General features: G+C 59.2%; 1 protein-coding gene across 2 annotated transcripts; it reads right to left on the bottom strand.

Annotated features, from left to right (window-relative positions):
- Positions 1 to 1734: 1734 nt before the first annotated feature.
- On the bottom strand, positions 1735 to 12312 carry BOLA3 (bolA family member 3). Of its 2 annotated transcripts, XM_070068905.2 has the most exons (4): positions 12234 to 12312; positions 9553 to 9673; positions 7021 to 7109; positions 1735 to 1937 (listed from the first exon to the last, which is right to left on the bottom strand). In XM_070068905.2, exons 1-4 carry the CDS (start codon positions 12285 to 12287, stop codon positions 1872 to 1874), a joined length of 330 nt encoding a protein of 109 aa, XP_069925006.1. In that variant the 5' UTR covers positions 12288 to 12312; the 3' UTR covers positions 1735 to 1871. The 2 variants fall into 2 exon arrangements, with proteins under 2 accessions (XP_069925006.1, XP_089182414.1); XM_089326288.1 differs by lacking the exon at positions 7021 to 7109.
- Between the last annotated feature and the right edge of the window lie 1765 nt (positions 12313 to 14077).

Below are 14077 nucleotides of genomic sequence, written 5' to 3'. Positions count from 1 at the left end.
CAACCGCGGGGCATCTACCTAACCCTGCGCTCTCTCCACTCAGCGCCGCCTTCTCGCTGCCTCTGGGACTCCAGCCTTGGCCGCCTCCTCACTGCGCCGGCTCAATGCTGCCCCCTGGGGGCGGGCGCTTGGCACCGCGGTTAAGACGCCATTTTTCTTTTTTTGGACAGGCAGAGTGGACAGTGAGAGAGACAGAGAGAAAAGTCTTCCTTTGCCATTGGTTCACCCTCCAATGGCCGCCGCGGCCAGCGTGCTGCGGCCGGCGCACTGCGCTGATCTGATGGCAGGAGCCAGGTGCTTCTCCCGATCTCCCATGGGGTGCAGGGCCCAAGCACCTGGGCCATCCTCCACTGCACTCCTGGGCTCGGCAGAGAGCTGGCCTGGAAGAGGGGCAACCGGGACAGAATCCGGCGCCCCGACCAGGACTAGAACCCGGTGTGCCGGCGCCGCAAGGCGGAGGATTAGCCTAGTGAGCCGCGCTGCCGGCAAGACACCATTTTTTGATGTCTGTGTTCCAAGTCAGGAGGCCTGGCTCCTGACTCCAGCTTCCTGCTAATGCACACCCTGGGAATCAGCAGTGATGGCTCAAGTCCTTGGGTCGCTGCCCGCCATCTATGTGGGAGACCCAGATGGAGTTCCTGGCTCCTAGCTTCGGCCTCTCCCACCCCTTGCTGTTGTGGGAATCTGGGGAGTGAACCAGTGGATGGGAACACACGCTCTCCCCAATAAATCAACAGCAGGGCAGTCCTGGGGAGACAGGGGGAGCGGCGAGGGGGTAGGGGGGTGGCGCGGCCCTCTGGGTTTTGCCCCATCTTCTCAGCTCTGATGGAGAGCATCTCTACTCCCACAAAGAGGCAGTCTGCCCATACAGGATACCAATCCCTCCAAACTCCACTGTGTAGACAGAGAATATTCATGGACCACAACACGGGCACAGCACGTGAATGGAACATCTGCCACTCTTGCTGCCCCCAAATCTGGGCCCAGAGCTGCTCTGGCTGCAGACCCTCACTCAGGAGTGAGTGGGACCACGGAAGGAGTGGACGGCCCACCTCCCGCCACCCACTGACAGGCAGGAGCCACGCAGCCGGAAGCTGGCAAACCCGTCAGGGTGCTCAGCTACAGGAGGCAGGCTGTGAGCAGGCTGAGGGCGACAGAGGGCAGGCCATCATGACGGGTTTCTCCTGGGAACAGGGAGGACTCTGGTCCCAGGACTCAGGAGCCCAAACCACGCCCACCCCCGGCAAACACTGACTCTGAGCCTGCTGCCACCCACGCCACCAGCCAGCGCGGCCGCAGCTGCCCCCGCGGACGCCCCACACCCCTCCTCTCCAAGTCCAGGGCAGAGAGGTCTCGTCGGCCGCGACAAGGCTGGGAAAGCCTCTGCAGCTCCCGTCGTGGGAAGTGGGCGCTGCCTCCCAGCAGGACAGAGGGTGGGGGAGCCAGGCAGCCCCAAGTCCTCGGCCTATGCAGAGTGAGAAACCGAGGGTCCAGGAAGTCTGCGCGGGACAGGAGCGAGCGACGACAGCGACAGCAAGAGCAAAGGGGACCTTCCCTTTCTTGGGGGAGGGGGGCGAGCGGTTTCCGAGAGAGGGAGAAATAGGACAGGAGGCGGGCTCTCCCTCCTGTCCCCGCAGCAACGGCACACAACTGGGAAGCACGAGACCGCCTGGGCAGAAGGAGGCAGCCCCTCCATCGGAGCGCCTGGCGCGTCGCTGAGGACCCCTCGGGAGCTTCCGACGTCTGTGGCCTTTAATTGACATCTACATAGGGAGCGTATCCCCTATAACGAGCGTACGGAAAGTCTCTGAGCAAAACAGATCAACTCCTTGTTTAGGCAGACGCCTGGGACACGGCGGCGGCCGGCGGGGTCAGTGTCTGGGGACCGAGGTGAATATCCGCAAGCCGTGCATCTCCTTGATTTCTTCTTTGAGCGCCTGCGGAGACAAGAGGGCGTCAGGACCGTCACTGCCTGCGTACTCTCACATCGCTTTACAGGAGCCCACACTCGCTGTGTGGAAGCCATCTTCCCCTTTCATTGCTGATGCTGGCATCCCATATGGGCGCCAGTTCGAGTCCTGGCAGCTCCACTTCTGATCCAGCTTCCCTGTTGATGTGCCTGGGAAAGCAGTGGAAGAGGACCTGAGTACCTGGGCCCCTGCACCCACACGGGAGACCCGGAAGAAGCTCCTGGCTTCAGTCTGGCTCAGCCCTCGCTGTTATGGCCATTTGGGGAGTGAACTAATGGATGGAAGATTTGTCTCTGTCTCTTCCTTTCTCTCTGTAACTCTGCCTTTCAAATAAATAAATAAATCTATTTTTCCAAACTGAAAAGCTGGGGCCAGCACTGTGGCATAGTGGGTAAAGCCACTGCCTGCAGTGCCAGAATCCCATATGGGCGCCGGTTCAAGTCCCGGCTGCTCCACTTCTGATCCAGCTCTCTGCTATGGCCTGGGAAAGCAGCGGAAGATGGTCCAAGTGCTTGGGCCCCTGAACCCACATGGGAGACCGGGAGGAAGCTCCTGGCTCCTGGCTTCGGATCAGTGTGGTCAACTGGGGAGTGAACCAGCAGATAGAAGACCTCTCTCTCTGCCTCTCCTTCTCTATGTAATTCTTTCAAATAAATAAATAAATCTCAAAAAAAAAAAAAAAACTGAAAAGGTATAAAAAGGCATACAGGGAGGTCTCTCCACACCTCTCCTCCGTGTCCCCTGTTTCCATGCTGATCCCCAAATAGACAACCATTGTGAGTTTCCTGTTTATCTCTGCAGCAATATAAAAACACATATCCAAGCTAGTATGCATACACAGCCACCCTCCGACCATCGACCTCGGAGATCTTCCCACGAGGGCTCACAGGGTGGCCTCACTACTTTCTGGCACTGTATTCCATTATATTATTTTTTTTAAAGATTTTATTTATTCATTTGAGAGGTAGAGTTACAGGCAGTGAGAGGGAGAGACAGAGAGAAACGTCTTCCATCCGTTAGTTCACTCCCCAGATGGCCGCAAAGGCTGGAGCTGCGCGGATCCGAAGCCAGGAGCCAGGTGCTTCCTCCTGGTCTCCCATGCGGGTGCAGGGGCACAAGAACCTGGGCCATCCTCCACTGCTTTCCCAGGCCACAGCAGAGAGCTGGATTGGAAATGGAGCAACCAGGACTAGAACTGGCGCCCATAAGGGATGTCGGTGCCGCAGGCAGAGGATTAACCTAGTGCGCCATGGCACCGCCCCCCACCCCCGTTATATTATTAAAACTTTCCAACCTGTCCCTGTTTCAACCACACCAACGAGCACAGATTTCCCACATTTTAGTTGTGAGCAGGAAATACAATCACAAAGTATTTGTGAGACCCGAGACTGCCGACAGTGCCAGCCAGGCCCAAGGGGAAAGAGCCACCACAGTCAAAGGGACGCTTAGCTCCTGCAGCACCACACAGAGGGGGTGCAGACAGCAGGCGCATAATCAGTGCAGAGGAGGAGGCAGAGTCCTTCCAGGCTAACCCCAACAGCGGGGACTGGCTGCCACAACAGACAAGCCCGGTGCTGAGGGAGTGACGCCGAGCTCATGGCTGACCTGGGGCGGCACGTGACCGCAGACGGGCCAATCAGAACCACCCCTAGGGGTTCTCAGAGTGGAGCCGTCCCTGTCTCTCAGGTCGCCATGCTGGAATCGTCAGCTGGAGGTGGCTGGGACCATGTGCCCCCAAGGAGAGAAAGCCTGTCTACCTCTTGTAGGAGGAAAATGAAGCCAACACACAGGAGCTGAAGGCAGAGAGACAGAGACAGACACAGAGAATGAGCGCAAGCCAATGAACTTGTTGAAGACCTTGAATCTAGTTATGCCAGAAACCGGATGACCGCACTCATGGCCGGTTCACTCCCTGTGTGCTCGTGCAGCTGTGCCTTGAACTCTGTCACAACCAGAAGCCAAATCATGCGGTCAGGTGTACAGAGGCAGAAGGAAGGATCCTTAGAGACAGTCCACGCCTATTCTCCTTATTCTATAAAATAGAGTCTATCCCTTGTCCAAAGTCAGCACGCAAGTAACAGAACTGAGACCTGGACACAGGTACGCCGAGGTCGGCCACACTGGCTTCCACTGAGCTCCTGCCTGGTCCTGGTGCCAGGGGCTGCCCCACCTGGCCTGCATGGCACCCCCAACTCCTCCCTCGTGAGCGAGATGTCAGCATGTCATCACCATCGGAGGAGCACATAGCCCGGGGTCACCTGCTCTCTGCACAGTGCTCCCCAGAGGCTGCCCCCGCCTCTGTGCCTGGGCCATGGCCAGCCTCCCTGCTGGGTGAGGGCCTGGTCACACCCTCAGGTGTAGGCCGTGGACGGGGGGCCCTTCGATGCCTCGTCCCCTTCCCAATGCGTTCTCCCGGCTCACCATGCACACGTCACAGCATCTCCTAACTACACAGGACCTGAGACATCACCAAGGTTGCTTTAAAGCTAAGGAAACTGAGGCCTTGGTGGGGGAAGGGAATTGGCCAAAGCCCCATGGGTGAGAAGATGTGGCTTGGTGGGGCCAGTGCTGTGGCGTAGCGGGTAAAGCTACCGCCTACAGTGCCAGCATCCCATATGGGCACCAGTTTGAGATCCAACTGCTCCACTTCCGATCCAGCTCCCTTCTAATGTAACAGTGGAAGATGGACCAAGTGCTTGGGCTCCTGCACCCATGTGGGAAGAAGCTCCAGGCTCAGACTGGCCTAGCTCCGGCCATTGCCAACATTTGGGGAATGAACCAGCAGATGGAAGACCTCTCTCACTCTCTCTCTGCCTCTCTGTAACTCTGCCTTTCGAATAAATAAATCAATCTTTAAAAAACAAAACAATGATTCACTAAAAAAAAAAAAAAGATGGAGCTTGGATAAACTTATTTCAGAGCGTGGCTGTGCTCACAGTAATGTCCGGGGCACAGAGGCCTGCAGTGATGGGTGCTGGCACGCTGCCAGCCAGCCTGGTCCTTGCACCCTGGAGCCGGCCAGCGGGGAGCTATGCACCCAGCCCGGGTGAGCAAGGTGCGGAAGGGCTGGCCTTGAGTCAGGCGCACACAGGGGATGGTAAGTACCAGGCCAGGAAGGGTGGGCCGGACTCAGCAGCAACCAGGGGCCCTACTGACGCGCTCTGAGCAGAGGAAAGGCAGGGCAGAGGCGTCCGTAGGGGAGGGTGATCAGGCAGCAGATGGGAAGGGGCCAGGGGAGGGAGGAGGGAGAGGTAACAGCTGTTCACCAGCCGCCTTCCTGCCCCTGCCGGGCCAGGAGCTGGGCGAGGCGTCTCTGCCAGGGAGGAAAGCGAGGCTCGGATCCCACCAGGGGAACTTGGTCACCTCACGCTACCCCCTCGTCTACACGCGCTGGTGCCTCCCCAGGGGCTGGACCCTAAGCAGCTGTTCAGTGAGTACTCCCGAGGACAAGGCCGGTGAACCGTGAAGCGAGGCAGAGGCTGAGCCCCGGGTCACGGGCTGGCAGGTCCCAGGGCCCAGGCACCCTCTCCTCCAGCCAGCAGGAAGTGTCCCTCCCTAGGGAATCAAGAGGGGACTCCAGCCTGAGGGGTTTTCAGGGCCTGATTCTACAGCACAAGGGGGACCAGGCAAGATCAAGGAGGGAAGTGTCACCCTGGCTCAGGCCCCTGGGTGTCCATGCACCTGCCAGGGCACCTGTTCCTACTCTCACCCACTCCCAGGACAGTGCAGGTGACAGTACCCAGCCCACCCCCATCCCATGGGACTGCAGCATGAGGCTGGCAATGGCTTCCCACATTGAGTGGGGTTAACTGCGCGTCCGACGCTGTTCTTGGGGGCCCCCGGCTCTTTATCACTAATTCTCGAACCCTTTGGAGCAAGCAGGTTGCAAATTAGGAAAATGGGCACAGGTCAAGGTCACGCAGCCAGAAAGCAGCAGAGGCCGGAATGGGAACACGGGCAGCCGGGCTCCAGAACCTGCACCCTTAACCTCCTGGAGCTGTGGCTTCAGGCCAAGGGCCGCACCTCGGGAGCTGAGCTGCACCAGGTGGCCCATGTCACTTTGAGAACAAACCCAAAGTCCCATAGGCTAGGGACAGTCTGGGCCAGGTCTGAGATCCTGTGGGGTTGCTGTCCCAGCCCAGCCCACCCTTCAAACCACCAACTGTGGGTGCCACATCCAAGGTGAAGGGTGAGGACCCGTGAGAAATCCAGTCCACAAAGGGCTAACAGGTCACAAGGGATATGGGGTAGGGGCTGAAGTGTCCGGGACACCAGCAGCCAAAAGAGGGAGTCAGAGAGTGGAGGGTGCCCTGCAGGGGGCAGGGGGAAAGGGGAGGCAGCATCTGGGCTGGTACAGGAGTCTGGAGCTGGGCAAAGGTGCAGGTGCAGAGAGGCCATCGGGCAGCGGCCAGGCGCAAGGCACGCAGAGAGGGGGGAGGGTCCTGAACAGCAGCTGGGGACACCCAAACTCCAAGTGCCATGGCCACGGGAGAGACCCTGACAGCCAGAGCAGAGCTTTGCAGAGACCACGCCAGTTCACAACGTGCAGGGGCGTGCAGCGGGGCCCTGGCTAGACACAGGCCCAGGAGTCAAAGCTGTATGGGTTCTAACTAAAATAAGGAAGGAAACAATATAAACTAAAATAAGGAGACAGTATAAACTGGGCCCCGTTCTGGTTAAAGGGGATGTCGCAGGCCGCAGGTGTTCCGTCCTGGGTTGGGGCAGCTGGCACCACGCTCAGTCACTGCATGGATCGTCTACCCATAGGCCAAGCATCTCCTCCAGTCTACGCAAGGGCATCTTTTGGCACTGCCTATGTTTACCAATACTGTTCCATGTGTGACAGTGATGGCACACACAGGAAATGTGAGACACCCCCTGCGGGGCTTGTTTTCGATTTGGAACACAACTCCTGTTTGCCCAGTCTGATCCCAGGCAGGCTGGGCTGTATGTGGCTCAGGTCTCGGGTGCGGGTGGCATGAGCGTGATGTCGCATTGCTGTCCCCGCTCAGCGGGCCTCGGGCCCAGGGGCATGGTGACCCCCACTGACCTGATTAACCATCTGGTGCTGCTGGACAGTTCTCTTCTCCTTGAAGTCTTCCGACTCGATTTTGATCTCGTACATGGCCCCACAGCCCCCTAAAACAAACACACGTCACAAGCATAGCCATTCTCGTTCCAGCCGCCGCCCTCCAAGGGGGCTGACCTTGGAAAGGCAAGCTGCTGAGACGGTTAGGAGAGGAGCACAGCTTCCAGCAGGACCCCGGGTTCCTCCCAGGAGGCCGCCGCGGGCCAGAACGTGCCCGGCCCTTCTCCGGGCCGTGGCACTGGCCAGGGCTATTGCCTGCAGGCGAGAAAGATGCTGTGCAAAGCAAGGGAAACCTGGGGGACGCACAGTTCACTCAGCGCTTGGTGTCCATGGGAGACTGGTTCCAGGACCACCCGCCGCCCCCCCACCGCCAAGGATACCACGATCCAAGGATGTTAAACCCCTTGGGTAAACCGCCTAACATTTGCAAATAACCCACACACAGCCTCCTGCACACCTGCCGTCAACTTTCGGAGCAGGAGCAGGTAGCAGTTAAGACGTTGGCATCCTGTATCAGAGACCCTGGGTTCAATTCCTGGCTCCACCTCCCGACTCCAGCTTCCCACCAGGGCTCAGAAGGCAGCGGGATGGCTTCAGTAATCGGGTCCCTGCCGCCCACCCACATGGGAGACCTGGACGGAATGCCTGGCTCCTGGCTTCAGCCCAGCCCAGCCCTACCCACTGCAGGCATCTGAGGAAGTGAATCAGGGGACAGGAGCTCCCTTTCTCTCTCTCTCTGCTCCTCAAATGGATGATAAAGATACTTTAAAGACTCGTCTCTAGCTTACTTATTTATTTTTTTTGACAGGCAGAGTGGACAGTGAGAGAGAGAGAGAGAGAGAGAGAGAGAGAAAGGTCTTCCTTTACCGTTGGTTCACCCTCCAATGGCCGCTGCGGCCGGCACACTGTGCTGATCCGAAGCCGGGAGCCAAGTGCTTTTCCTGGTCTCCCATATGGGTGAAGAGCCCAAGCACTTGGGCCATCCTCCACTGCACTCCCTGGCCACAGCAGAGAGCTGGCCTGGAAGAGGGGCAACCGGGACAGAATCCGGCGCCCCCACCGGGACTAGAACCCGGTGTGCTAGCGCTGCTAGGTGGAGGATTAGCCTAGTGAGCCGCGGCGCCGGCCCGCCTCTAGCTTACTTATAACGCCTGGTACTCTGTAAGTGCTACATAAAGAGGAGTCTTATTTAGGAATAATGACAAGACAACAAAGTCTGCACACGTGCAGCACAGACATGGATTTTACAGGTTTGTTTTGGGGCCTGGGCTTGGTTGAATCCACAGACGTGGGGCCCTGGATAAGGACGGCTGAGCGTGTGCCCTTCCCTAGGAAGAGGGAGGGCACCGAGCTCCGGCGTTCCAGCTTCCCGAGGCCCAGCCCTGCGCTCGTCAACAGGCAAAACCGCTCTACAGTCTGGGGGTAAGCACAGCCACAGGGAAGAAAAGCAAGGAACAAGGAAGCCTGGGACCCAGGGAGGCAGAGGCCGGGCTCGGTGCTCTCTGCCGCCCCCTGTCCACGGTGCAGCATCCAGCATTTCACCTCGCCAGGCCGGAGCTTTAGAGCGAAGCCCTCAAGGCAGAGGTCCTGGGAACCCCACACGCTGCCTCCCAGTGGTGGGTGCTGGCAATGACGCCTGGGGCTAAACATGCTGCTTCAGCCTGAACCCACACGGGCAGGAATTGTGCTTTGGGTTGCTCAAAGGGCTCCAGCTTCCCTTCTGCACCCCATCAGGGCCAGGCAGAGCCAGACTGAGGGTCCAAGTTCAGCCCTGCCCAGGGGCCCCTGCAGAGCCCTCTCCTGAGGGTGGATCTGTGTCCAGGATAAAGTCTACTTCCTCCGTGTTCTCCCGCATCTTCGTCAACGCTATGCTCTCAGCGGAGTCGCTGGGTGCTCATGGCAATGTCGAGTGGCCGATGGGCGTCTGCTGGGGAGCTGGGAGTGGTTCAGGCCCACGCCCATCAGCTGCCTGTGGCTGGGCTGGGCCACGTGTGAGCGTCTGGATAAAGGGCCTATCTCCCCCGGCCTGTGGGTGCAGCCCCTGGACACATAGCCAGCTTGAGCTGTCAGCAGCACGTGAGACAGGCAGGGCCCAGCACAGAGCCTGTCCCAAGTCCCGGCTCACGGTCTATCGCTTCCTCCCGGGATGGGACGGGCAGCTCTGCTGGCCTCTCTGGGTCTGGCTCCTCAAGGGGACAGCGACAGTGTAGCGCTGACATCCCAGGCCCTCAGGAGGGTGTGGGGGAGCCGGGGGAGGGCCCATCTCCCAGTCAAGTGAGTGACCGTGCACCTGAACCCTGGCGTGACTGAGCTGGGCGGGAGTCTTCCCCGCTGACCCATTGAAACCTTGTTTCCATCAGAGGGAGGGCTGGGTGCCCTGTGCCCGAGAGAAGCCCGCCGTGGGAGGCGTGGGCAGCCAGCTCCTCCCTCCCCCACGCCCCGCCCTCTGCCGCAAGCCAGGGCAGGACCCCGGCGGGAGGAGAGGAGCCTTACCGGAGATGTCGGTGACTTTGATAGCTGTGGCTCGAGGAAACTTCTCTCTGAGAATCTGGGTCACCCTGAGCTCCCCCTCAGTCTGTGAAGCAAACGTGCGACGGGCACAGTGAAGAGGAAGCTGCCAGAGAACAGAGGGGAGGGTCACGGCTCAGCGAGGCCGGGCCACGGGCCACAGCCACAGCCACGGCGCTGGGTGGTGCCAGGCGAGCAGGGATGCAGAACGGATCGTGGGGTGGAGGAGTGAGGGCAGCTCCGGGGAAGCAACTCCCCTCGAGTCTGGAAGCAACGAGGCCCTGACACATGCAATGGATACTCCACTCTGCACAACGAGGCTGTGTGAGGCCCTGTGCTCCGGGGGAGGAAACCGAGGAGTGGCCCAGAGCTGGACCCACCAGGAGGCTGCAGAGCCAGGACGGCGGCCGGGCAGCCTGTCCTCAGTCTGTCCCGCCAGGTGCTCCACGGTGGCCAAATCCCACCCAGCCTTAAGGAACAGGCTGCACACAGCCCAGCTGTGCCCCTGCCCCGTGCACTGGTCCTCCCCAGCCGGGAGACGCGGAGTTCTAAGCCACCTGAACAGGGAACACCTCCAGCCCCTTCACCACTGGCAAGCCCACCTCTCTCCCGCCCCCGCCTATCACGGGGCATCAGTACTGCTGACGGAACAGGTGCCAACCCTCGGGAGTCAAGGTGCAGGAAGCTGGGCCGGCAGCCGCACGGCTGGGTTGAACACATACTAAAAAGGGAGACCAGCAGGGGCCGTGACAGGTGAGGTCACAGGGGACCCAGATGGAGCTCGCGGCTCCTGGCTTCAGCCTGGCCCAGCCCCGGCCATTTAGGGAGTGAACCAGCAGATGGCAGATCTCGTTCTCTCTGCCTCTCCCTGTCACTCTACTTTTCAAGTGAATAATAACATAAATCTTTAAAAAAGAACAAAAAAGTACATGTGAGGTGATCTCAGGTGATGTGGCCCAGGCTCTTGGTAGCAAATGAACACAGTGCTGGGGACAGGGGTGTGGTGTAGCAGGTAAAGCTGCCACCTGCAGCGCCAGCATCCCATATGGGCGCTGGTTCTAGTCCCAGCTGCTCCACTTCTGATCCAGCTCTCTGCTATGGCCTGGGAAAGCAGCAGAATATGGCCCAAGTTCTTGGGCCCCTGCGCCCACGTGGGAGACCTGGAGGAGGCTCCTGGCTTCGGATTGGCCCAGCCCCAGCCATTGCGGCCAATTGGGGAGTGAACCAGTGGATGGAAGACCTCTCTCTCTCTGCCTCTCTTTCTTTCTGTGAAACTCTGACTTTTCAGGAAAAAAAAAAAAAAAAAAAAAGGAACACAGTGCCTTGGGAAGCCAGATGGGACAGACACCCAAGGAAGAGGCATCACAAGGGAAGCGGTGTGGGGCGCTGACCCCAGTGCCGCCCACCCTTGCACTGCCATGTGACAGCATCTCAGAGCGCCTTCTTTAAAACCAGCCGTACGCTGGTCTTCTCCCCACCCAGGCTGAAAGGGGAAGCCAGGCTAACTGTTCCAGCAGCCCCCAGCACTTGGTGACAGCAGACGAACGGAGCACACAGGGGAAGCGTGGCAGGCAGCCGACGGCAGGCCAGGAGAAAGGCCAGAGTCAGATTTTCTGCGAGCTACAAACAGGGACAGAAACTCGCCATTGTGAGCCCAGGGGGACTGCTGAGGTGAAGTGGAGGTGGGGGGCAGGGGTAGGGCTGCGCTGGGAACACAGGGCAAAGGAAGACAGGAACCAGAGCAGATGTTTGGCCCAGCAGTTAAGATGCCCATGTCCTGGGGTTGATTCTTGGCCCTGGCTTCTGACTCCAGCTTCCTGCTAAGGCAGACCCTGGGAGGTGGCAGTCATGACAGCTCAAGTAATAGGTTCCTGCCACCCACGTGGCAGGCCTGGGCTGAGTTCCCAGCTCTCTGAGTCCTGACCTGGCCCAGAATGGCCATTACTGGCATTCTGGCTGGAGCAAGGGTGAATCAGCAGATGGGAGCTCGCTCTCTTACATACATTAAAAAAAAAAAAAAACTTTAAAAAAGGTAGAAGGTAGCCAGATGGCAGGCAGAACTGACACCTTCTAGGGCAGACTCCTTCCTCTCGCATCTACGGCATTGCCCCCTAACCCAAGAACCGCCTGACAAAAGCCGCAGGTGACCAAAGTCGCCAGCACGGCAGAGCGCCCCTACCCCGCGGGGGACGCAGGCTCCAGACCAGCGAAGGAAAAGGATTGCGGCAAGGGCTCAGGGGGTTCGGGGAGCGCGCGGCGTGTGCCCTCTGCTGAGCGGTCAAGGTCAGAGCCCGCCGGCGTTCCCAAGGACCGGACCCCTGCGCAGCCCCGGCACCCACGCCTCGACTCGGAACCCCGACTCCTAGGTCCTCGGGCGCCCCTGTGCCCACCGTATTTGACTTGTGTCGCGTCTGTGCCCCTGTCCCCGATCTCCGCCCAGCCCCGGAGCGCCCCCCGCCCCGATCGCCCCGGCTGTCCGAACGCCCGTAGCCAAGAGTGAACGAATGAATGAACGAATGAGTGAGTGAATGAGAGACAGCAAGCGGGGAACTCCGGCCCGGCGGCGTGCGCTCGGAAGCCGGCTCCTGAACCCCGACAGCAGCCGACCCCGCGGCCCCTCCGCAGCTCCCGCCCGGGAGGAGCCGCCCCGTCCCGCCTGCGCTCACCCCGCGGATCCCGCGGAGCAGACCCGTTGCTGCGGCCGGGCCCCACGCCGCCATGCCCGGCCGACGCCGCCCGCGGCCCGAGGTCGCCGAGGTCGCCCGGCAGGCGCAGAGCCGGGGACCGAGAGCGGCGGCCACGAGCGAGGTCGCCCCCTGCTGCCCGGAGGCCGCGGGCCCGCTGGTCCAGGACCGTGGATATCCGCACCCCGGAGGCTGTGCACCTGCAGCCTCCGCACCCTGCCCTCCCCGGGAGACCCTCATTCCCACGCCCTTGCCCCGGCAGCCCGGCTTCCCACCAGAGGGGCTTGGGGAGGGCGCTCTTGGGAGCGGGTTACGGAGGGGAGGCACTTTCCGGCTTGCGAATCAGAAGGCTCCGCCTGGTCCTGCGAGGAGAGAGTGCAGGGTCTGACAGCGAAGACAAGAAGAGAAGGTCAGAGGCGGCTGGCATGGTCCGGGTGAGAACGGAGAAGCCCGAATGGAGGAGTGGGTTGGGACACTTGGGAGGTAGTAGCATGGAGTGACTGGATCCGGGGGACGATGGTGGGGAAGGCATGAGGTCAACTCTTGCAGTTTTGACTTCGACAATGAAACGGACAGAGGAGGGCTAGGCAGGGGGTGACTTTAAAGTGCTACAGGATGCGCCTCAGAGGCCTAGGTTGGAGGATGGGCCCCTGCCACCCACGTGGGAGACCGGGATGAAGCTCCTGGCTCCTGAAGTGACTTGTCAAGATTCAGTATGGTCTTCATGTAGATTAAGATTTTGGGGGCTGGTGCTGTGACGCAGTGAATTAAGCTGTATAGGCACCAGTTTGTGTCCCAGCTGCTCCACTTCTGATCCAGCTCTCTGCTAATGTGCCTGCGAAAGCAGCAGAGGATGGCCTAAGTGCTTTGACCCTTTCCCCAATGTGGGAGACCTGGAAGAAACTCCTGGCTTCAGCCTGGCCCAGCCCTGGTCATTGTGGCCATCTGAGGAGTGAACCAGCAGATAGAAGACCTCTCACTATCTCTGCCTCCCTCCCTCTTCCTCTCTCTGTAACTCTGCTTTTCAAAAAAATCTTTCAAAAAAAAAAAATAGAGTGACTAAAAATATGCTCATTCCCTCCAGTATGACTTGAATGACACCTTTGTTCTGGCTTTCTTTCTCTTTCTTTTTAAAAATATTTATCTATTTATTTTGAAAGGCAGAGTTACAGAGATGCAAAGGTTGAGAGTTAGAGAAAGGTCTTCCATCCTCTGGTTCACTCCCCAAATGGCTACAATGGCTGGAGCTGTGCTGATCTGAAGCCAGGTGCTTCTTCAGGTCTCCCACATGGGTGCAGGGGCCCAAGGACTTGGGTCATCTTCCACTGCTTTCCCAGGCCACAGCAGTGACCTGGATCGGAGGTGGAGCAGCCAGGTCTTGAACCAGCACCCATATGGGATGCCAGAGCTTCAGGCGAGGGCCTGTTCTGGCATTTTGATTTCTCCTTGGGTTACTATTCATAGCCTCTCTTGTGTTTTCTGATAGATTCCTTAAAAGTAGTGGTCAGTGGGGCTGGCGCTGTGGCATAGCAGGGAAAGCCTCTGCCTGCAGTGCCAGCATCCTATATGGGTGCCAGTTCGAGACCTGGCTGCTCCACTTCTGATCCAGCCCTCTGCTATGGCCTGGGAAAGCAGTAGATGATGGCCCAAGTCCTTGGGCCCCTGCACCCACGTGGGAGACCCAAAAGAAGCTCCTGGCTTCAGATCGGTGCTACTCCAGCTGTTGTGGCCAATTGGGGAGTGAACCAGTGGATGGAAGACCTCTCTCTCTCTCTCTCTCTCTCTGCCTCTCCTTCTCTCTCTGTGTAAATCTGACTTTCAAATAA

This window comes from Oryctolagus cuniculus, chromosome 2 (genome assembly GCF_051225735.1).
Source record: "Oryctolagus cuniculus isolate XC-2025 breed Fujian yellow rabbit chromosome 2, ASM5122573v1, whole genome shotgun sequence".
In the NCBI taxonomy this organism is placed as follows: Eukaryota; Metazoa; Chordata; class Mammalia; order Lagomorpha; family Leporidae; genus Oryctolagus; species Oryctolagus cuniculus.
The sequence above is the reverse complement of the archived record's forward strand: the minus strand, read 5'-3'. Positions and strand labels throughout refer to the sequence as shown.

Excerpts from the sequence above, each read along its gene's own strand:
- BOLA3 (XM_070068905.2), bottom strand. The coding sequence starts at position 12,287 with ATGGCGGCGTGGGGCCCGGCCGCAGCAACGGGTCTGCTCCGCGGGATC. Across the intron at positions 7,110-9,552 it reads CAAAGTCACCGACATCTCCG|GGGGCTGTGGGGCCATGTAC; the intron begins GTAAGGCTCCTC and ends TGTTTGTTTTAG. Across the intron at positions 1,938-7,020 it reads AGCACCAGATGGTTAATCAG|GCGCTCAAAGAAGAAATCAA; the intron begins GTCAGTGGGGGT and ends TTGTCTCCGCAG.